The following is a 24,196-nucleotide window of genomic DNA, read 5'->3' as shown; positions in this document are numbered from 1 at the left end:
CCCTAACCTCCCCAATGCCGGCACCATGGCACATTCCTGTTGTATCATCTCAGAGTTGGGCACCAATGAGCCCGAACAGATGCCTGCATGTGATGTGAGGACCTGGCCTCCTCCATCCCACTCCATGCCATAGCCTTGTCCTAGAAATGATGCGCACGCGGCTGCACGTACAGAGGGCCGGGCCCAGCACTGAGGAGGTTGATGGCTTCACAACTTTATTCTTTATTGATTACAAATAGGCTGGTATTTAATCTAAATGGAGAGCTGAGGGGGCTGAGTTCTGCAGAGACCTTCGCAGTCCCTGTTAATGACAGTTCAACACTGAGTTCAGTCAGCTCCCCCTTGGCCATTCCCAGACCTACCTCCCTGAAGGGCTGAGGCCAGAGGCCAGACAGGTAGCTATGGTGCCTGAACATAATCGTTCTGGTGCCTACAGGGGCACAGTTAAGATGAAATGAGGTTCTACCATGGCCCAGTGCTGTAGGGAGTCACAGCTGCCATTGTGCCTCGTGCCACGCTGTAGTCCCATTACCACAAAGGCACCAGCCCAAGTGAACCAGAACCACAAAGAACAGGTGAAAACAGCTGGAGTCAGAGGACTGGGAAAGGGCCGCAGGGTGAGCAGGAACTAACACTGCTGGAGATGGCCCTTCCCTGAGCTTTAGTGCCCTCACCCTTGGAGACGGCAGCAGTGATGTCCAGCTGTGGAGTGGGCCCACCCACAGCAGCAGCACACTGTGTTCAGCCTGTCTCCCTCACCCTCTCAATGACTCCACAAAACTCAGAGGCATGGGAAAAGTGGGTTCAAAAATAGCTAGTAGAGCACTTCTGTCAAAGTGGAACTCAAGTGGAGGCCCCATTCCCCTCAGCTGCCACCAGGTGCACAGGGCAGGCAGAATCACAGTGTCCCCATGGCAGCACCTCCACCTGGAGGGCTGGGCAGGGAACATGACACTGTCAACTCAGAACAAACTTTTATTGTGAATGCTGGTCTGGTCAGTCCATGGCCACAGGGCAGTGGTAACTAGAAACAGCTGGAAGGAAGGGGGGGGGTAAGAGCAATCAGGAGCAGAGGGCAAGAGAGAGAGCTTGGGAAGGGAGGTGGGGCTGAAAAGGGACCCAGCCGGCTGGGTGTCTGTCCTGGCTGAGAGGGAGCACCCCAGCCTGAGGTCGTGCTGCAGAGCTCTGTCTACACTGGTCTGGCCCGCCCGCCCTATCCCAGCGGCAGGGCTTCTGACAGCCTAGAAGAGCCTGCACACTCCACCTGGGGCATCTGGGCTCAGGCCCTTCACTGCTGGGGTGCCATGGCTGTAGCAGCGGTGTTGGGGTGGCATGGGGAAGGAGGGTTTCTAGTCCTGGCTCAGCTCAGAGGAATACCTCCCCTCTCCCACCCAAAGAAGGTACTCCAGAACCCAATCCCAGGAAGACTCAGACCCAGTCTATACGCCAGGCTGAGGCTTAGAGAACTGAGTGGAAACAGGAAGAACCTCCAGCGGGTACAGAAGCCAGAGCAGCCAGGGCCAGCCAGGCAAGCCCAGGATTGTCTCCAAGGGTAAGCCCACCCAGGTCTTTGGATCCGTGGTTCAGGAAAGAGTCAGAGTGGGCAGTCCTACAATGCAGTCACCACGCCCTCCGCACATCACGGGTGCCACTCAAGAGCTTTTGGTGTTCCCTGCTTGGGAGCTTGGGAGGAAAAAAGTTAGGGGAGACCACCACCTTCCATTAAACTCCCCAAATCATAGATTGAGGGATCCCTGCTCTGGCAGAAGCTAAGCCCAAAGGTCAGCCCCAAAGAGGGGCTTCTAGCTAAGAGGGGCAACTGGCCAGGGAAGACAGGTGCCTTGGGCTCCTGAAGTTCCCTAAAGGTTCTGAGGATCTCATCGAGACAGATAAGAGATGAATGGAAAGACAGGCAGTCAGCTCTTGGAGGCTGGTGGCCAGCCAGGACTGAACGGAGACTGACAGGGTCAGCTGCACTCCTGCACGCACGCACGCACACTCACACTCACACAGACAGAGATACAGAATAAAAAGATAGAAATTAAGGGCCCAGATGTCTGAAAGATGTGAGGAAGAAGGCAGGTGGGGGCGGTCAGTCCTTGGGTATCTAGTCCCTCCTCCTCGTCTTATAAATTACAATCCCCCTTGGAAAAAGGGGTGTGGCAACAAGGATGCTCTAGCTGTGGGCTGGAGTGGGCGGGTGTCGGTCAAAGATGCTCTGCCCAGCCGGTGAGCAGTGAGGATCCCATGGGTGGTCACGTGGACCAGGGGGACATTCAGCAGCCGCTGGCAGGAGTCACACAGGCCCCCTGGGACTTCACCTTGTGGCGCTGGCCCCCTCGTCGCCGGCCCCCACTGCTGGGCTTGGGCTAAAAGAAAGAAAGCAGGCACTTGAGAAGTGAATGCTCCTCTTCGGCAGGGCCAGGCAGTGGGCCAGGCGGTAGCCCTAACCTGGTCAGGGGTTTACAAGGGAAATGCAGTCTTCCTGGCGGGGGGAGGGGGGATAATATGTGGTGATGGTTGGGGGAGCTGGTCAGAGAAGCATGAAGGGGAACAGGAGTCAACACACATCACTGCTACCTGGAAGGGCTCAGAAACCACATCAGGGGCAGGGGACTACAAGGAGGAAGAAGGGAGAGAATTGGGGAGGGGGCAGAAAAGAGTGGACACTGGGCCTGTGTAATAGACACATACAGAAACCTACTCCAACAAGACCAAAGAGAAAACGACATGGGACAGGCATGAGGGAGAGGAGTACTAGGCCTCAGTTAGGACAGGGAAGACCGGGAAAGGCCAGGCAGGTGAGCAACAGTGATGCAAATGTGGTACATGACCTGGGGAAGGCCAACCCCCTCATGCTGAGAGGTGCATTGTCAGCCTCTCAGGGGTGTGGGATCTCAGCCAAACAGAACCAGCACACCCACGTATGTTCTTATTATGAAGGGAAGCCTTGGCTGGGTGTAGTGGCTCATATGTGTGATCTTAGAATCAGAAAAGCTGAGGAAAACTCCCATGAGTTCAAGGCTGGTCTAACCTGCATAAATTTCAGGCCAGTCTATTCAGCCCTACAGAATGAGATCCTGTCTTTTTAAAAAAAAAAAAAAAAAATCAAAACAAAAAAGGGGAACCTTGATGTTTTTCTATTCTGCTTTATTTCATTAAAACCAAATGCCAATCAGGACCAATTAGAGTATCCCACCACCATGCCGGAGGCCATGAGGCCCTGCTTACCTGTGGCTGGAGACCACCGGATGTGGCAGCCTGTGCGGACCCTAGTGAGGATGCTTCATCCCCGGTTGGGGGGCCTCCTACCGAGGGCACACCAGATGGACCTCCTTCTTCTCGTTTGCTCAGGGGACCCTTTTTTGTGGACTGCATTTTAATCTGCTGGGGCTTGGAGTTCATGGGGGAGTTGTTGGTTGTTTGGAGGAGCTGTGGAGGCCAAGTGGATGACAGGTCAGAGTTGTCTGCCCAGGTGTGGGTTTTTTGTTTTGTTTTTTGAGACAGGGTTTCTCTGTGTAGTTTTGGCTGTCCTGGACTCACTTTGTAGACCAGGTTAGCCTCCAACTCACAGAGATCTGCCTGTCTCTGCCTCCCTGACTGCTGGGATTACAGGAGTGCACCACCGTAAGGCAGATGACAGAAAGGGACATCCCAGGAGGCAGAACAAAAAGGCCTGCATCCCCGCTCTGAGGCCAGAACCACAGGACTGGTATTGATGCCTCACCCTGCTTCTCCCTGCCTGGAAAGGCTCCTGCCCTTTCTGGGCCCAGCTGCTTTTCCTGCAGCCTCTCTGAACTTTTCCCACCCTACCCTCAGTCCAGCACCCGAGTCAGGGTCTGGGCTGCCCAGAGCTGCTTTGGACCATGCTTTAACTTCAGGCTCCCTGAAGAAACAAAACAAAAGCCTGTCAGAAATCATAAGCTACCACCTAGGAGCAACTGACTCTGAATCTTTCTTGTGGCCCAAGTTCAATCTCAAAGACACAGGAAAAGAGACTGGCTGGCTTCCATAGGACACTACAGTGGGTGCTGTAGCCTCTATCACACTGTCAAGAAGCCCAGATCCTCAAGGACAGGCCTGAGGGAAGCTTCTCAGGAAGAAAAGGCAGCCTGAGGTTCATCTAGTCTCTGACATGGAAGCCATTTCTTCCTCTACCAAATTCCTACCCAAAATCATGGGTGAGGTCCACAGCAGGCAAAAGATGGGGCTCCAGAAGAAACATTTTGAGCACCGTGAGACCTTCCACCCATGTCCCTCTGATACCCAGGGCTCACTCCAAATGGATCCACCATGCTGTGGGAAGGCCTCAGGCATAGAACAAGCAAACCCCAGGAGCCAGAGGTAGCCAGCACTTCAGAGGCCAACTCTGTCTCCTCAGACACTGTCCTACTTCCTCCTACAGAGAAGAGCCATACCCCAATGCCACCTTCTTTCCTTCAAGACAGCCTCCAAAGCTCAAGACAGGCCTAGGGACAAATCCTGGGCAAGCAAAGATGACCCCAGGAGTCCCAAGAGGAGCTTGTGGTGCTCCTGATCACTAGACTATGGCTAACTGGAGCTCCCTTGGGTAGGTGAAATAATCCCATCATACCTTGGTGATGGTGCCAACAGCCTTGGTGCGACCTTCCCGGAACACCAGCCGCTGATCTATGTGCAGGTACTCAGGGGTCTTGATGAAGCGGAAGTGGACAGTGGCCTTGTCCCCTGTGCGCAGACAGTCTTTATCCATGCTCAGAATGGTAGCTGTCTGCCGGATGCTCCCACAGTGTACTGCCAAGAACAGAGTCAGGAAATGCATCAACTACCCTGTGCCTCAGGCTAGAGCTGAATCTTCGGAGCAGGACCAGAACTCTGAGAGCCAGATACAGCAGGGCAGCCTACTTTCAGACGTGATCCTGCCTCCTCCCTATCTTTCCCCTTCCCAGGCCTACGTGGCAGAGCTTGAGTGTGTCTGTGTGCACATATGCCTTCCCACAGGACTGTTCCTAGCACCTTGATACCACCAGGCACACGGCTCTGCTCAATAACCTTGGCTAAATGAATCCTGGCACATGAGGTCCCTGAGGACAGGTCTGGTGTCAGAGCATCTGCAGGACTGAACAACTAGTGTTGCTCAGGGGCTGAACTACAGGAATGGCTTTGCTAAGCAGGACAGAGAGCTGCCTTGTCTGAAGCTGGAAGCATTGGCTTAGATTGCAGGAGTTCCTTTAGGAGGGACCTTGGACACCTACCCATGGCTTGGTAGCGTGGACTAATTGTGGTGGGGTGGTGGAGGACGAGAATCTCAGCCTCAAATTCCCAGGAGGCCTGAGGATTCAGGCGTGGGGAAACCATCACCATGCCTTTCCGGATGGATGAGCGCTTTATCTGAAAGGAAAAAGGAGAACACAGCTCAAGGGCCATGGTGTCTTTCAGGTTTACCCAGCCTGGTCCTAGAGACCACTATGTCTCTCTAGGGGTGGGAACCACTCCAGCTCAGCCCCGCCCCTCACCACCATCTAAGGCAGCCTCAGTGTTGAGCAGCAAGCGAAACACTGCTAGAGGCAGGAAAGACTGCACAGGAACTCGGCTTTCCAGGTGCTGGGCCCTGAAGGGGCTATGAGCACAGGCAGACAAGCATTCAGGAAAAAATCAGGGTGCGTATCCTGACCACTGGAGAAGACAAACCACAGCCCACTTTCCCTGCTCATTTTGGCTTTGAGGAAGGTAGGTGACCCCAGAGCTAACACTCACCCCAACCCCAGGAGATGGAAGACTGAGTGGCAAGAGTATGCGGCACAGATCCCATCCATCCTAACCCTAAGGAGGCGCCATGTGTAACACTGTGAGCAAGTGACAACTGCTCAGGCCACAGAGGAAGTAGAGTTCAGGAGACAGACAGTCCTGGCTTGGACAGGCTAAGTCTCCTCCTCTGTGGAAACAGGGTCAGGAGCCCACACCTTGAAGTGCAGCACAAGAACTGGAGACAGTAAAAACTTGGCCCAGACTTAGCGCTCAAGGGCAGTTTCTGGAATTACCCTCACTCACCTTCTTCAGTGCAAAGGAAGCTGTCTGGCCTCCCCGCACCTCCTTTACAGGCATGCGCTTGCGATGGATCGACTTAACAGCAATGGACAGGAAGTTACCCAAGGGGTCTGGGCCCAGCAGCAGTGTGTCATTCAGCTTGATCAGGCCCCTCAGTGTGGTCCCGGACACCACTGTCCCCACACCCTGCCAAGAAGAAGACCCTGACCTAGTACACCTGTCCCCATCCACAGACTCACACTGAGGTTAACGTAGGAGATACCCACCAGCCACCCGTCCTGTGAAGTCCTACCCAGAGGCACTCACGGGGACAGAGTAGGTGTCATCTATCTGGAACTCAGCAGGCTCTTCCTCCCTGTAGCTGGTGCGGGGCGACAGGAGGTTGAGGAACATCTTGAGCAGATCCAGGTTCTCACCTGTGACATTGGAGATCTGGAATATCGGGCACATCCTAAATGGAGGAGAAGAAATAAGGAAGAGAGGTGCTCGGGCAGCCAAGACCTCCGACAGTCACCTCGTCCCTTTGCCTGTACTCTTAGTGACTTGTCTTGACCTCTGGAACTGCACGTTCCCCTGAGTGCCTTCACAGGCTAGGGACTCCAAGGAGGAGCTGGAGTGGGGCTGCACCCCTGAAACACAACCCCCCTTTGGGACCAGCAGCGCTACTGAAGACAGCACCAGGCTAGAGGACAGGCCAAACACCCAGCTGCCCGAAAGCACAGGCCACTTCAGGAGGCAGGTGGCTGCCAGCAAGGCCCTGGCTCTGGGGAAGGGAGGAAGTCACCAAAGGAGGATCCTGGACCAACGAGCTGAAGAGCGTGGACTGTGCTCAAGCCAGGATCTAGAATGTAGACGTGTTAACCTCTGGAGTAAGAGCCTGGCACAGCAATGTTCAACAGACATTTATGTGATGAAAAGACTTGTTGAATAAATGCCAAACTGACCTGTGATTAGAGAGCTAATGGCATAACAAGTCAGTGAATCATAAAAAGACAGTGTTCCACCAGCCAAGGGCAGGCTGGCACCTTCCACATTCCTGACTTCCAGCACTCAAGCATCCTCTGGGGCGCATGAGAGTTAATCTTGGTTGCCGACTTTACTGGATCTAGAATCAACTAAGAAACAAGCATCAGGATGGGACTGAGGCTATTTCTGGGAAGAAGCAAGGAAGCCCCTCCCCCAAGGTGGGCAGAGTTGTAGCTGTATAGAAGAATCCTGGAAGGTCCCTAGTACTGCTTGGTCATGGCAGCTCCTCTAGGAGTGGTCAGTTCAGAGCACTGGGTTCAGATACAAAGAAGTCCAAGACAGAAAGTTGGGCATGGTGGTGTACACCTTTAAATCCAGCACTCTGGAGGAGTTTGAGGCTGGGCTATGTAGAGAGACCCTATCTCAAAAACAACAAACAAAAAATAAAAATAAAAATTAACAATGAGGTCCGAGGGAGAGGCAGGGCTGCTGCCGCCTTTGCCTGCCAACCTTTGCTTCTTGCTAGCGAATGCACCTACTCTTACTGCCACCATGGCTGCCTTCCTTTACTGACATCACAACCCAGTTTCTTTGGCTTCGCAACATGGACTAAAGACCAGCAGCTTTCCAGGTACCCTTGAGGCCTTCAGTTCCAGACTAGAACCAAGGAGGCATCCAGCCTTGTGGATGAAGTAGCCATGGAGTCCTCAGCCTCTCCATCAAGTAGACAGCCACTGTTAGAGTACTCAGCCTGTATCATGTAAGCCAACCTAATATAGCCCGTGGCATATATTCATTCCATCAGTTCCAGCCTTCTAGAGAACACTGCCTAGTCCAGGAAGTTAATAACATCCCCATTTCCCAGGTAAGGATGCTGATGTCTCAACTGGGACTCCAACCACAGAGAGGCTAGTTCAGAAGGTGAGCCGCCTAACAGAGGCTCTGAACAACACTGCTGGCCTAAGACTGTGCAAAGACAGACCTGCCCTCCAACCATGCCCGAGAGATCATGCTTGAGTGACTGTGACAGGTCTGTGGGCCTGTGGCTCCCTGTGGCCTGGCTGGCAAGGGTGCCTATTTAGAAGCAAGTGCTTCCCTGGCTTGGCCCTGCCCCATTACCTCTCGGAGCTGAAGTTGGAGGCTGTGACAATCACATCGTCTTTGCTCTGCACCAAGACAGGGATCTTCCGGCAGCCTGGTGACTTCAGCAGGCGCTGTAGCAGCTTCAGGGTTTCTTAAAGGGTGAAACGGAACAGAATTAGGGGACACAGCCTTCTCTCTGGCCAGACTTCCAGGGTAAGAGGTGCACTCAATACCGATGCAAGCAGGAGACAGAGAGACAGACAGACCAGTGTTAAATGCCTGGAGAAGTAAGGAGGATCAAAGCTGGAGGAGCACATGCTGCTGTAGTACAGACAGCACACACGGCCCCTTCTCTAAGGCCATCAGTCTAGGCACACAGACAGGTGACTTGGGTCCCCGAGGACCATGTTCTTTCCCAGAATGCTCTGGAAGGTCTCATCTCAGGAATATCCTGGGCATTTACAAAGCTGCAAAGAGCCCCCCACCCCCTTTTTGGTTTTTTGAGACAGGCTTTTTCTATGTAGCCGTGGCTGTCCTGAAACTCACTCTATAGACCAGCCTGGCCAAGCACTCTCAGAGATCTTCCTGCTTCTGCCCCCTAAGTGCATGGATTAAAGGAGTGTGCCACCACTGCCTGGCTGCAGAGACCCTTCTTCTAAGACCGTCTAATGGAACAATGTTCCACTCAACTTGCAGCACCGAGAGAGATGAAGAGGCCATGTTCCAACCCCTGTGTGGAAGCGTTGGTGTTAAAGGCCACAAGACTCTTTGCCCAAACTCCTCCATATACATCCTGCTTCAATACAGCCCAGTGCCTGCTGCTGGAGACACTGGGGGTGGGGAGAGACAGAGGAATAACAAAGATTCTTCAGATCCTGTACTTGGAACCAGGAAGAAAGAACAGAGGGAAATTCTAGGCTTTGCTTAGGTCAAGAGCTAAAAAGGAAGGAAGAAGTAGAGGACTCGGGCTGATGGACCCCGAGGCTAATCTAACAGACGAGGCTGCAGACAATGTTGGGCTGAGGCTCTGAAGCAGGCCACCCTGAAATGCAGCGTGGACAACCCCAGAGGCTGCTGTAGCTGCTTCACTCACCTTGAAGGATGTTGGCAGGACACATGTCAATCTTGGTGACAACCACAAAGACAGGTACATTGAGAGCCAATGCCAGGCCCAGGTGCTCCTTGGTCATCCCCACGATGCCGGCATTGCTGCCCACCTGCCCCAGAAAGGAACTGTCAGCACAAGGAAGACAGAAATTGCTGCTGGGCAGCCAGGGGACCTCAGCCTGTGGGCAAAAGCTGGGCTGGGCGATGGGGACGTAACTGAAAAGTCGGCTCTGGTGACAAACCCCCAACACTCAGAAGCCTGAGTTCGAAGCCTGCGTAAGCTATCGAGAACCTTCTGGAGCTTGGGAAACGCAGTGACACACTGTCGGGAAAAAAGTAAGCAAAGGCCTGGGGGAAACTTAGAGGTAGACTCTGACTTGCACCGAGTGCTATCAAACCAGCTTCTACTTTAGAGGGGCACTTGATGTTTGACACCGTAAGGGAACACTGCCAGTTGGAGCACACTGTATCTCTGAGGCAGGAGAGATGGCTCAGGGGTTAAGAGCACTGGCTGCTCTTCCAGAGGACCCAGGTTCAGACCCCATTACCTACACAGTGGCTCACAACTGTCTAAAACTCCAGTTCCAAGGGATCCTAGGCTCCCTTTTTTGCCCAAGGATACCACACACGGTACAGATACATGCATGTAGGCAAAACGCTCATCAACAGAACAAAACAAACACCTTAAAAAAAAGTATCTCTGGCAAGAACACAAGAGCGTAAAGACACTGGCTGCCTCTAGTAGGAAACAAAGGAAAACTTTCTTCTGTATGCTCTCTGTTGCCTTTTAAAACACATTTATGCTCAGTGTGGTGACACAGGCCTTTAATCCCAGCACCTGGGAGACAGAGGCTGAGGCAGGTGGATCTCTGTGAGTTTGAGGCCAGCTTCATTTACATAGCAAGTTCCAGGCTGGCAAGGGCTAGAGTGAAATGGTCTCAAAAAAACTAATTTTTAAAAGGTTATTGTATGTGTGTGTATATGTGCATACGTGTGTGCGTGTATGTGAGTGCATGTGCCTGGGGTGGGGGATGGTTAGCATGCCATGGTGGTTTTTGGAGACCAGAGGATAAGCTGTGGGAGTTGGTTCTTCCAGGGATCCAGCTCGGGTTGTCAGGCTCGGCAGTAGAAGCCTTCACCACTGAGCCATCAAGCTTGCCCTCTTCATTGCCTTTTATTTTTGTACCATGCAAGTGAGCGCGTACTAAAATAGAATTATGAGAGAAGCTGCCGTCCTGTGCCTGTATGGCACCGTGAACGTGCCAGGACATCTTCAGTGGGTTGCTTTCACTTGCTGGCAGAGCCCACAGGGGTCTCCAGTCCAGCTGCTGCCCCTAGCTGGCTACTGCCGGCCTGGGTTAGTGAGCCGCCAGGGACTGGGTATTGCTTCTCACTCCCTTGCAATCCAAACCCAACTGGCTTCATTGTCCCCAGGCTGAACTGAGAATGCTCTCTTGGTTTCTATAGGTTACTTTTTTTCCTAGAAAATTCATCTCTGTGAAACAGTAACATGATAGTTCATTGTTTTTATTATTTACTTAAAACAGAAAAAGAAACAGTACGAGTATGTAACCCAGGCTGGCCTCAATGTCATGATCCCCCTGCCTCCACCTCTCAGGGGTTGGGATTCTAACCATGAGCCACGACTGAGTGTGTACTCAGTTATTTCTCTGCTGTCTACACACGTTCAATAAGTGGATGATGGTCTAAAAGTCAAACAGAACATTTTTGTTTGGTTATCCATCCCATTACTGTCCTTAGTCATTACAGCTCAGCTAGAAAAAAATGCTTTTTATTGTGTGAGGAAATTGAGTCTTAAGTAAAGACATGATAAGGAGAACACACACTAGGCTGTGGCACGTTTAGCCTGTCTCTCCAGGAAATTCTAATGAGCTGATCTGGTTCATACACACTGTAGACATGCACTGAAATACACTGGACCTCCTACGTGTAAATTATTACACACGCTAGCTAGTTACAACACAATCAAAAAAGAAAAAAAGAAAAATGTTGATTTCCAAACTACAGCCAGTGGTGGTGATGATGGCTGCCGTGGCCCACGCCTTTAATCCCAGCACTTGGGGGGCAGAGGCAGGTGGATCTCTATTCGAGGCCAGCCTGATCTACAGAGCTAGTTCCAGGGCTACACTGAGAAACCCTGTCTGAAAAACCAAAAATAAAATCATACAAAATAAATGCAGAGTAGGATTTTTTTTTTTTTTAAATGTCATTCATAGGGAGAACTGGCTGTGCTTCCAAAGGACCCAGGTTCAATTCCTAGCACACACAAAGCAGCTCACAACTATTTATAATTTGGTCTCTGGGAATCTGACACCCTCTTCTGACCTCTGTGGGCATCGGTCACACATGTGGCAGGTACATAGACATACAAGTGGGCAAAACAACCAGACACAAAACATTTTAAATTTAAAAAACGTGTATTGGTGCATATGCACACACGCAGCGGTCACACGTGTACCAGGTCTGAAGACTACTAGGTGGAGTCGGTTCTCTCCTGCCTTTACCTGGGTGCTGGGGACCAAACTCAGGTCACCAGCCTTGCTTGGCAAGCCACGATACCTGCTGAGGCATCTTCCTCACCCTGTAAGCCCTTCTTACAGCCACAGCCCAGTGGCCCCTCTGGACTTTTAGAGATGCCTGCTGCTGCCGCAGCTTTCCTCGGTCAAGAGCATGGGGGACTGCCTTTTGCAAGGCTCGGGAAGCGAGAGCAGCTGCTGTGATCCCGAGAAGTGCGGGTGAGGGGGGGGGGTGTCCTGGCAGCACTGTCCCCCTCCGCGGTCCAGCTGAGAAGCTGTCTGTGGGCAGCTGGAGCAAGTGTTCCAGGAGCAGATGCCCGTGTCTGCTGCACTTAGGAGTCCGGCTGAGGAGCCAGGAGGGCGGGGGGGCTTTGAAAGGATTTGGGGGAGGAAAGCTCACTTACTGTGGGTATGTGCGCACCCTCTTCCTCCTTCCCTCTCCCCCCAAAGCTGTGCACAAAGTACGGGAAGCTCAGCAGAGCACATGTGCACACACAAGCAAAGCCAAGTCCCTGCCCCTCTCCTTTCCGGCGATGCTGCACGATGCGCCACTTGAGCATCCATGCTCTCTGGGAACCCAGGACCAGGAAGGCCTGCTTCCCACGGTCAGTGCCACCAGTTGAGCACAGGGCCCAGAGCGGCGTCCCCACGAGGGCTGTACAGCAGCTACCGCTTCTCCCTCCCAGGCACTGAAGACAGCACCTCAGGCCCTGCTGACTGCGGCGGCCCTTGCCTCCTGAGGGGCTCTTCTCCTTCCTTCCCCAGGTACCAGAGGGTACCACTTGGGGTCACCTTCTGAAGTACTCCAAGGTGCAGGAGAAAACCTTTCTGAAGGCGTGAAACAATGAGAAAGCCACTATGCCTTTCCAAAAATGCACCTGCAAGAGATGCCCTGCTTTATACCAAGCGTCCCCTCCATGATCTAAATGCAGAAGAGAGGTCAAGGTTCTCTGTGGAGAAGACCACAGAGCTCAGAGGACTGGGCTCCCTGAGACCCCGAACTTGCCATCCTACCCCCACCAGCAGGCCCCAGTCTCAGAATGATCCCAACCCTTCGCATAGCATCTCAGGTCCCCCCCACCCGCCGGGGGAGCCTCACACTTACCATGAGCATGCAGAAGTCAGGCAAATGGCCAGTCATGCCAAAAACAGTGGTCTTCAGGTACTTCTCATGGCCAGCCAAGTCGATGAAGGTGATCACCTTAGTGGACTTCTCACAGATCTTTGTCCATTCCAAGCTGCCACCATGGCTGTCAGGCTTGTTCACTACATTGCCTTCGCTGTCAAAGCCCAGAATGTCATTGCCCACGCTGCTGGTTCGACCAGATTCGATTTCATGTTTGTGGCGGAAGAGTTTTTGGCGGGCAAAGCCACGGCCATTGTCCAACTCTCCATGCGTCAGGACTCCCAGGAGCGTGCTTTTGCCAGCGTCCACATTGCCCACAACTGCCACCCTGCACGGACAGGAACCCAGGATGAGAGCTGGTCCCTGAAGAGACTCCTCAGCCAGAGACTGGGCCCTGAGTGCAGGCTCAGCCCAGGACTCTGGCTCAGGACTTCCCTGTTCCCGGTTGAGCAGAGGGGAACATTCCTGGAGTTGTTTCCAAGGTGTACAAAGTCAGTTAGGAGTCCTGGCTCCTTCAACACCTACAGCCCTAACCCCACCACTGAGAAGATTCCCCAAGTTATGAAAGGCACAAAGAATCTCCCCATCTTCCAACTTCCAGCCTCAGGCAGATGGTAAACTCAACAGAGCCACAGGGCGGCCACAGAATGATGTCTCGGCCTTCTCTTACATGTCCCGGATGGAATACCTACATGGAACTCAGGAACAAAGAGCAGAACTGACAAGACCATGAGCCTCTGCACTCTCCCGTCTTACGACAACATAGAGCTGGCAGGCAAGTGTCACAGGCCCTACCACATTCTCTGTGGTGCCCCCAGTCATGTGGCAGGGGCCCTGCAAGCCCCAATTCTGAGACCTCACCTGACCTCCAGGAAGTCACTGTCTCCGACTCGTTTCCTGACTAGGTAATCGCGCACGCGGCCGCCAGCTTCTTGACGCTCACGCAAGAGGATGACATCAGCCTCTATCTGCTCCGCCATGCTCTTCACTGTGGCATAGGAGGCCTCCATGTCAGCTTCACTCAGCCCGTACTCAGTCCCATCTGGTGACAAGAGCCCAGACATCAGGAGGAGAGAGAGTCCTGACCAACCAGCCCGCCAGTAAGCCAGCGAGCTGACTGTACCTAAACGGGTTCCCTCCTGGCACTGCAGAAAAACACTAACAGCTCAGGCACATACCGAGTTAATGCTTGACAGTGCCACAGCTTCCCCTTAGCAGGGAACTGGGTAATTCATTTACGAGTCACCAAGATTCTCCTTGAACTTATGCCAAGCTTCATATTAGATCCTAGCAATATAGGTGCCCTCAGTGAGCTCACAGCCCCAAGGGAGAGACACAAGAAATTGATTAATCTCAATATACTTTGAGCACTACCCTGCAGAGCTGAAGAAAAAGAATGCAAAGCACGGCCTAGAATGTGGAGGGCAGCTTTGGGTCTTTAGAAGTTGAGAAATGAGCATGTAGAGGAAAGACATCACGCAGAGAAGCAAAGCCCAAAGCGTGGCAGACCGTGACTAGCCAGGGCCAGAAAGACGCACGGTGTGTTGGGAGCAGGTTGGGGTCAGGGAGCAGCAAGAAGTGGAAACCGGCAGGACACCAGACTGAAGCAAACTGTTTGCCTCAGGCAGGACAATAACATGGTCAGAGCAAGGTGGGCAGGATGACCTTCTAGGCGATAAGCAAGAGGTCAGAAGCAGGAGTCCAGCAAGAAGAAATTCTAATGTCCCAGGCAAGCAAGGAGGGCAGGAAGACGGAGGGAGATGACGGTATGTGCAGGTTATCGTAGAGACGGTTTTTATTAGGATGGCTCAGGTATGGCATCCAGCCAACAGCTGGAAAAAGGCCTTCAGTGCAGGACATGGAGGGAGGCAGGGAAAGATGGGGCAACGAGCTTCCTAGAGTCTAAGAACAGCAATGCAACAGGTGCTCCCGTGCATGATGGGGTTCAGCGCTCACCACTCCCTCAGCCCCTCTCTTGGTTCCTTCTAAGAAACCCTGGAGCATGGTACCCTCTTCTGCATCACCATCCAGAGACCTTGCCAGGCCAAGCCTGTTCCTCCTCTTCCTCTTCTTCCTCCTCAAGCTCCCTTAGCAAGCTCATCAATTCCAAGATCAGGAAAATCACCCCTCTTTCATGGTCTCAGCTCACATTTTGAGCTACCAACCATCTCAATTCTTCTGACCACCAAGGAACTCAGAAGATGACCCCTGCTGACATTTGTCCCCAGTGCTCTGAACGGACCACTCTTAGAGGAGCTGCTGTCATCAAACATCACCAGTGGCCTCCTAGCATTCTACATGGCTATACGCCTGCCCAGCACCCAGCCAGAATTCTCTTGATGTCTCCCTGCTCCTGTCCCCTGAATGCCATCCTCTGCCAGTCCCCCCACCAAAGGCCTCTTCTTCGTCCAACCTTTCCCCTTAGCTGTCTCATTCTATGGCCTCAGCTGTCACTGCCAAGACTTCAAGAACGTTCTTATCTAGCACTGGCAACCTCTCCATGCTCCACATGGAATCCAGTGGCCTAGAGGAGAACTCCCAGAGGTCTGACATTCAGACTCACCCACTCACATTTCAAATAGTGGCCCACAAATCATCAGCACCAATACAGCACCAGATACTCCCTGTAGCCCCGTAAGGTGGGTTTGGAAATTCCAGCACTTGAGAGGATGAGGCAGGAGGATCCTAAGTGTGAGGCTCCCCTCAAACAAAAAGAAAAGAGGGAAGAGGGGAGGAAGGGAGGGGAGGAAGAAAAACAGGGTAAATAGAAAGCAGATACTTCCGAGCTGGGAGGCTGCAGAGCAACCTCGGAGTAAACTGCTGTCCTTCTTGCCGTTCCCATTCTAATAAAGACAAAACTTTGCTTCTGGTCAGCTAGGCATACCCCTCTTACACCCCAGCCCTGCCGAGTCCAGTTCTTTCTGGTGTCCTTCCTTTGCTGCCTGATTCCAGCCCATAGTCTATTCAACACCTGGTCTCATTGAACCTAGTCTGTGTTTTCCGCTTGCCCCCCCCCAATAGCTTTCCTACCTCAAGTCCAGCACAGTACCCGCACATTTAAGCTCCCAAAGAAACCATAGCTCTTACAGTGCCACTTTCACATCAAAATCTCGGAATGCCTTTCCAGAACTGACAGGATTCCTTCCAGCTCTGATCCCTTTAAGCCCCTCCCCCACTCATAGGCTCCCCACATCAGCTCTATCCCAGTGCAGGTGACCCAAGGGCTCATCTCCCTGGGTTCACGCACAGTTCTAGCTCTATGGTCACTCTCAGCCCAAACAGCAATCAATCAGCATGTTTTCTCTTGGCAAGATCCTATCAGCTCTGCTCAGAGACCACCCAAGCATTGGCCTTCCTTACAGCATTTGCAACTCCCTACCCTTGTGCAAAGGGGTTTTTAGACAGGTGTTCCAGCAACTACACAGATGTTTCTTGAGGAGCGGGGACCATGTCTTAACCATTTTCTGGTGAATGGCTTTCCTACCTCAAGTCCTCAAATGTGTGGAAAATGTAAAACAATTGACTCAAGAAAGAAGACTGGGCGGAGGGCAGAAGGTTCTCAATGCACAGCTGAGCGCCAGCACCTCATAAATGAGGGAAAGTTGCCATCCTCACCAGACTAGCTACTTTCTTTGCTGCTTTCCAAGCCAGGGCCTGGCACCAATGTCACCTTGACCATCAGAGCTCTCAGGTGGTCATATTACACTTGTTTAGCATGCACCACTTTCATCATGTTAGGAGGAGACAAAAGCCAAGGAGAAAAGCCAGAGTCCAATTACTAAAGCCCATGGCAGCCCTCATCAGATTTCTGTCCTGCCGGCTCCCTTACCTTTCCCACAGTGTTCTTCTACTGTGCTGTGACAGCTTCCCAGGCTTTGGGGACACAAGTCTCAGCTCTTTGGCATGGCATTCAAGGACTGTAACTGGACTCTGCCTACCTGTCCCTCCTGACGTCACCTTCTCCTCTGCTTACTAGAGTACATCTGGCCCCCCAAATACCCATTTCCAATGCCTCCATGCCCCTGGGCATGTGGTTTCCTCTGCCCACTCACCACTGCTCACAGACAAGCAGCTCCTCTGTGAGGCCTGCTCCTGACGCCTACAAATACACAGCACTGCGTCCCTTGCTGTGCCATCTGGCTGATCTGGCTGGTTAGGCAGGTGTCCCTCCCTCTCTCAGTACTCCATGTGGGCCCCTCAGTTGAAGAGGATGACCCTCCCTGACGGAGAACCATTCTTCAGTGATGAGTATAATGAAACGACTGTGTTCCCCTGCTGGAACTTCCAAACGAGCTCTCAAGTCATGAGTTAATATTTAAGAGACAATCAAGGCTCTTTTTGCAAAGCAATCCCATAATAAGTCAGCTCCAACCCAGGACCCTGGAGAGCTGCCACTACTAACACTAACACTTCTATGCCAGGCGCTCCTTGAGTTCTCACGTAGCTCTCACTGGGGCATCATGAGATACTCACATTTTCTTACTACTTATATTTTGAAAGATTTTATTCCTAATTAAATGTGTGTGTGTGAATGTGCACATGAGTTTAGGTGTCCAAAGAGGACACAATAGGGTGTCAGATCTCCAGGAACTGGAGTTATGGGTGGCTGTGAGCCTCCTAACATGCATGGGAACCGAACTCGGGTCCTCTGGAAGAGCAGTACACACTCTCCAGCTCAGTATTACCTGCATTTAAGACAAGGAAAAAATCAGCAGGTAAACCCAGACCTTCCGGGCTCCAGACTACCATACCATTACTGACTGGCTCCTAAAATATCAACCTTAAATGAAGAACATATAGGTATAATGCACAGTCCCCCAGGATTTTGTACATGGTTTTAATGTGTTTATCTGTGAAAAGATTTCTCTGAGGAAGCCTTCCTTGTCTCCACGCTATGGCAGAAGGCCCTGGTGGAGGGATGAAACCCCAACACAGAGGAGAAGCTGGAGATGAAGCTGGCCTCTGGGGGCCTTGCCATCCATTCAGTCCTGTCTGATGCTCAACTTGTTTAACTAGTTCCGATCTGAAGGACTCACCAAGGTGATGCGTGCCCAATGCTAGGGTGTGTGGGGGATGGACAAGTGAGTATGTGACATCTTACCTTCCAAAGGAGGGTTAATTAGATGTGTGCTCTGGGTATGGTAAAGCTCGGACTGCATTAAAGAATGGGAGAAAATGAGAGCCTAAGTCTTTTGGTAAAACCGAGGCAGGAGCATCAAGAATGTAAGGCCAGCCTGGATTATAAGGCAAGACCCTATTAAAACAAACAAACAAACAAACAAACAAATAAGAGGGCTGGGTCTTCAAAGACTTGCTCCACCACTTGTCAAAACTGACCTTTATGTGGTTTCCTACAAAGCAGGAAATGACCTATGACTGGCTTGTCTTCTTAGGGCAGGCCAGAGATGTACCTGACAAGCTTGCACAAAGAATTGATAATCTCTTACCACCAAGTAGACAGCCCTTTTCTGAACCTGCTGTCTAGCGGCACTTGGCAGTGCTGACTGCCTCCCTCCCTTCCTTGACAAGTGACCTCTTCGCCTATCTCTCCGACCATGCCTTCTTTTAGGCGATAGGAGCCACAGCCAAGGGGTGGCAGGAGTGGGAAGGAGAGGAGAGATAAGAAGGGCATGGTAGGATTTAGAAGCTGAGCCTTTGTCCCTGGCTGTCATCTTGAGGCATTTTAAAACATTGTTTTCTCTGAGATTATTTGTGAATATAGCATCTTTCTTCCTGAGAGGTGAGGACCAGCTTCATTCTGCTGTTTGGCTTTCCGTTGCTGAGGACAGAACGCAGGGCCTTGCACACACTAGGCGAGCATTCCACTGACCCACAAGCCCAGGGAGCCATATTTTAAGCATCCAAAAGTGCTTTTGGAAAGCATCGAGCTTTGGAAGATCCATAACATGTATGTCAAATAAATGAAGATCAAAATTCTTCCTCCCAGCAGTGAGGATTCACCCAGGCCTTGCATAAGTTAGGCAATGAAGCACTGCCCCTAGGCTACACCTCCAGGCTTTTTCATATTTTTATTTTGAGACAGTTTCAGGATGGTTTGGAATTGGCCATACTCCTGCCTCAGCCTCCTGAATACTAGATCACAGGCATGCACTCCCAAGCCTGGCAGAAGGGCTGTGACAGCTCCTTAACTCAGACTGTTAAAGAACTATTCCTTTGGGGGCTAGAGAGATGGTTCAGTGGTTAAGAGTGCTGTCTGCTCTTCCAAAGGACTGGGGTTCAATTCCCAGCACCCACACCGCAGTTCACAACTGTCTGTAATGCCAATTTCAAGGGACCTGACAGCTTCACATGAAATGCACATAAAATAAAAAATTAAATAAATTACATAAAAAAAGAACTATTCCTTTGCCTTTATATTCATTTATTTATTGCCTTCCTATAAGTCTGCTAAACAAAGAAAACTGCCCCTAATGATGCACACAGGCCCAGCCTGGGCTTCTTGCAAGAGCTCCTCAACAATTTCAGTTTTCGTTTCAGGAAAGAAAATGTTATGATAAAGATGGAGGTAGAAAGCAGTAACTAGGAATGACTGGAGGGTGGGGTGGGGCTGTGGACAAGTCCAATTCCATGGTGGCATCTGGGACGGGGTCTGCCCCTCTCTAGCCCTGGAGGCTCCAGCATGATCGATCGGTAGGATGGAGGACAGTATCCAGAGTGGCCACAAGACTACCAGCCTGACCTGATCTTGTAGGGGTCAGGAGGGATCTCTGATACCACAGCTGTCCAGACCGAGTGGTCAGTGTGGTCTGGGCCAAAGAAGCTTGATGGAAGAGAGGAATTCTGAGAATCTTTTCCTTGGTAGCTTCAAGAAGAACCATAGAGAGTCTCAGCTAAGTAGAAAAGAGAAAGCAGTGGGATCCATAAACAGGGCCTGGAGGGGAGGACCTGCAGTTACCCAAAGCAGGTCTAGACCTACCTACGCCTTGCTCCCTTACCTTAGATAAGAGGTTTCCTTGCTTAAGTTTCAAATCACTGGATGCAAATGAGGAGTCCTGAGGTGGAGAGGAAACATCTGTTGGGCCCCCTGGACAAGGAACCTGGACCCCAAACTTATCCTGACCACATGGTAAGGAGCTGGCATGCAATTGCGGGTCCCTTCCCCCAGACAGTTGTGCAGACACTACAGTGTGGCTGCACAGGAGACACGCGAGTCGAAAAGGTGGTGCTGGTGGGAAAATGTGCACTAAATAATTGCTTAAAACAAAGGAAAGGAAAACTATGCTCACCTGATCCCTGCCCAATGACATATATGGTCTCTCCGCATCCCTCGTCCATCCTCTCCCACATCTGCCGAAGTAGGCTGTCATACTGCTCTGATGTAGGGCTCACTAGAATCAGCTAGAAGAGAAACCAACAGCCTTAGGACCACACTCACTACAGAGTGCCACAGACAAAGCTGACCAACAGCCTGCCCAAAGACCTTGACCACACCCCAGGGCACCCTAGGGGAACACAGCTATGCTGTCCCCTCACATGCTCTCCTAAAACTGCGTCATGTGACCCAGAGGATACACTAAACTGAGTATGTCTGTGCCACAACTCACAGGAGGAGTGGTGTGCACAGCCTGCCTCCTGCTGCCTCACAAGAGGTCCCGAACAAGGGAGAAGAGAGTCTGCCGCTGAGGGGAGGCTATCAGGCAGTGCTTTGTACCTCGGCAAGGTCTTGCAAGGTCTTCTTTGGTGTGCATCGGGGAGTTCAAGATCAGACTGCTCATTGGCAGCCACGCACTCAGCCACAGCCCAGTGCTCCCATAATAACAAAAGAATTCTGTTCTACCTTGCCTAAGCTGTCTTGATTACTACAGCGAAAGCTGCCTGCAAAGGCCATCTTTGTCAACAAAACCCTACTGCCACTAAGGTTAGTATTATTAGTCCCACAGCTGTGTAAGCCCTGTCAATAACAAAGTATCAATCACTTAGTTGGGGAGGCCATGCGGATTCCAGTCTCTAGTCACTCCTATGTAGCCTTGGACAAAGAACTTAACCTTTCTAGTTTATAGAATAACATACAAACCATTTAGGCTGGCTCATGTCTGTGATACCAGCACTGGGACGCTTGAGGCAAGAAAAACTGCTAGGGGTTTGAAAACAGCCTGGGCTACAGAATGAAAGCCTGTCTCACAACAAAACAAAACAAATAAAAACAAACAAAAGCATCTAGGCCAGGCTCAACTAACACTCATTACAAAGTTATCTTCACCAGTCATTTCTACAAAGACTCTGCATGAATCTCCCCACCATTAGTCATTAATTGCCTTTCTTGCTGGAAGCACTCAGAGTCCTACTGCCCCACATTTAGCTACAGTGAGGGTTTACAGCTCGAGTGTCTACTCTTCTCAGGACTTAAACCTATTCAATCCACCCCTTCTCTCCTCCACCGGCTCAGCTTTTCTTTTTTTTCTTTTCAGCTCTCTCTCTGTCTCTGCCTCTCTCTTTCAATTTCAAAGTATTTCCCCAGGTCTGAGATTAAGTAACAGTTTCTTACTCATGGCAATTAAATATAATGGTCAAAAAAGGGTACCACCCTCTTCACAACTCTGTCCCAGTTTCCCGCTGAGTTTTCAGGTTTCTTCAGCTCCCTGACCATGCACCAACATTCAGCCGGTCCACTTCCAACACGCTCACTTGACTCATCAGAGTTTGTAATTGTAACCCGGATGCTGCCGGGGTTCCGCCGTCTCCCTTCATCTCTTACGGAGGTCTCCCTGAGCTCAGCCACCCTCACTATGGAATGAAAGGAACTAGGCAGGACCACCATGACAAAGTGGAGCTACCTTGCTTCCAAGTGCCCAGGAGAGACTGGAAGGAGAAAGAACAGTTGGGAATTGTTTACTTAGGTTGCAGGGAAGGGTTCTTTCCAGTTTGGAGCCAAGTTTTGAGATGCCACAAACATTCTCAAAGCTCTATAAAATCTCCCATCCAGGTAGTAATCAGACCAGACACTGCTTAGCCTCTGAGATCAGACGAGATCAGGCTCGTTCTGCATACTATGGCCACAGACATCAAAGCTCCATAAAATCTCTATTGTAATTATCCTACAAAGGGCAGGGGACGGGGCTGCTCTATCTTCCATCAGCTGCCTTTTTATCCCCATAGGGGATCATCCTCTATCTAGTCCAAACATTTACTGAGTCTCTGATATGTATCTAGTACTATAACAATGTCTTAACATACACTTCAAATTTTTGCAACACAACTGTACTTTCTTGACGGAATAGCTGCAGAACTGAGAGGTTAAACCTTCTTAAGGTCACAGAACCTTTCTAATGGCAAGAGCTGGAAAGGAAACCCAGCCTCCCCTGTCTCCCCAAGCTGGCATTAGTTTCTTTAGTGATGTTAAACGCTTTCTAAGCACAAGTTACATCTCATACTTAACTTTATTTTCCACAATGCCACGCAAATGGTGAGATCTTAATTTCTGCCTACCTTCTCAGCAACTCGGAAGACACTATTTAAAAACGCCCTTCCTTATTCCATGCACACAAGAGGTGGCCCCGCTCCTAGGTGGCAAGACTGCGGATCATGCCTATCTTTCTATTAAAAAAAAAAAAAATTTACAAGGCGGGGATGAGGAGGGTTGAAGTGTGCCACGGTGTGCGAGTGGACATGAGGACAACCTGTGGGAGTCAGTCCTCTCTTTCACTAGGTGGGTCCAGGGGATTGAACTGAGGTCGTGAAACTTAAGAGGCGAGCAAGCGCCTTTACCTGCTGGACCATCTCGTCAGCCTCACCTTTTTATTTTCTTTGGGTGGACACGGAGAGTGGACACTCCTCGGACATCATCCCCACCGACTGAGCAACTACTTTCTGTTTCCTTTCCCGAGGATCAGGAAGAGAAACAGAAACGGCTGCCACCCCTACACTCCCTTAGACTGGCTACCTGCCTCGGCGAGCATCCCGCCCCCTGCCCAAGCCACCTTGACCCTCGGTCGTCCGGGAAGACCCCATGTCTCGGGGACCCCTCCTGGGAAGGACGACGGGCCCACACGGGGACAGGGACGCAGGGCGCGCGGCCGGCCTCGGGAGCCCCGTTCCACGTGGCAGAGCCAAGGGGCAGCGATCGAGGCGGGAGCGGGGAGCGCGGGAGGCCGGGTGGACGCCGCCGGGCGCCGGGAGTGGGCCCGGGCCCCGCAGGTCCCGAACCGCGGCAGGTGGGTGGGCTGCGTCCCTGCGGCGTCCCACCGAGCCGCGCCACTGGTCGTCCCGATGACCGCCGTCGCCTCGGAGACCGCCCGGCCCCTTCGGGTGCCCCCGGCCCCGCCACCGCCTCCCAGGCCTACCTTGCTGGTGAGGTCCAGCTCCGGCTCGCCGTTGAGCGCCTCCCCGTCCTCGCTGCAGTCCGAGTCGAAGCCACCGTGGAGTCGTGCGGCGGCCGCGGCTGCCCGGGCCGCCCCCGGAGAGCTAGGTTCGGGGGCGAACATCGAGGCCGGCACCGGCGAGTCCACCGGGGAGCGACTCCGCTCCGCCGCCATCTTTAAGAACTTAGGCTAATTCGCAGCCGGCCGCCCGCCCTCCCTCCCTGGCTCATTTAACTAATTTATGCTAGGCCCCGCCCCCCTCGTTGAAATAATTTATGCGCAGCTTCTCCCGCCTCCCGAGAGAGACACAGGCGGCCCAGTCTCTCGGCCACCAATCGCTGCAGCCCGCTCAGATGCCTTAATGAATAATTAATGAGGAGGCTCAAACCCCAACAACAAACGTCGCGGGCAGCGGGAGCCTTGGTCCCACCTCAGGCGGGGCCAACGCGGCGTGCACGCTACCTGCCTGGGTTCTTCCCGCCAACGAGAGCGGAGCAGAGGTTTGACTGACTGGACAGCAATCCAATGGAAAGAAGCACCCGTGCCCCGCCGCACCGCCCCCTCACTTTCCAGAGGCGGAGCCATCTTACAAATCAGGCTGCAAAAAACAGTCCCGCCCGGAGCCTCAGGGTGATGGACAAGGGCGGGCTCCAATCTTGTCCTCCGCTGGTCCCGCTCGCCCGGCCGCCACTCGCCCGGATAGTAAACTGCAAAATGAGCTTGGCACGCCAAACGGCTGAAGGCTGGCGCTGCGTTACTGTGTCCGGCGTGCTGGCTTGCGTAAGGCAAGTTTTATAGTAGAATCGATGCTATGTATTCCAAGAGGTGTAATACTGTAGCAGCCGGACCGAGACAATTAATTAAACGTTGACCTTAAGGGAGCTCCATTCATTGACTCCTTGGAGAGCAATTGAGTGAACGGAAAGGAGAGGATGGACAGCCCAGACACCAGCGTAGAAACACCTCACCACGTTTGTGGTGAACAGCTGAACCAAAGGTCTAGGATCCGTGAAGGTACTTTCCTGTGGATT

General features: G+C 52.0%; 1 protein-coding gene across 1 annotated transcript; it reads right to left on the bottom strand.

The window, feature by feature from the left end:
- Positions 1–962: 962 nt before the first annotated feature.
- Gtpbp1 (GTP binding protein 1) lies at positions 963–23,363 on the bottom strand. The gene is made up of 12 exons (XM_055603060.1): positions 23,148–23,363; positions 20,094–20,205; positions 13,708–13,888; positions 12,826–13,174; positions 9,170–9,293; positions 8,113–8,227; positions 6,334–6,478; positions 6,031–6,213; positions 5,235–5,370; positions 4,595–4,773; positions 3,232–3,432; positions 963–2,369 (listed from the first exon to the last, which is right to left on the bottom strand). The coding sequence occupies exons 1-12, from the start codon at positions 23,337–23,339 to the stop codon at positions 2,277–2,279; spliced, it is 2,010 nt and encodes a 669-aa protein (XP_055459035.1). The 5' UTR covers positions 23,340–23,363; the 3' UTR covers positions 963–2,276.
- Between the last annotated feature and the right edge of the window lie 833 nt (positions 23,364–24,196).

This window comes from Psammomys obesus, unplaced genomic scaffold, assembly GCF_907164565.1.
Source record: "Psammomys obesus unplaced genomic scaffold, mPsaObe1.curated_primary_1811, whole genome shotgun sequence".
Taxonomy (NCBI): Eukaryota; Metazoa; Chordata; class Mammalia; order Rodentia; family Muridae; genus Psammomys; species Psammomys obesus.
Note: the sequence above shows the minus strand (reverse complement) of the source record. Positions and strands in the feature narration are given on the sequence as shown.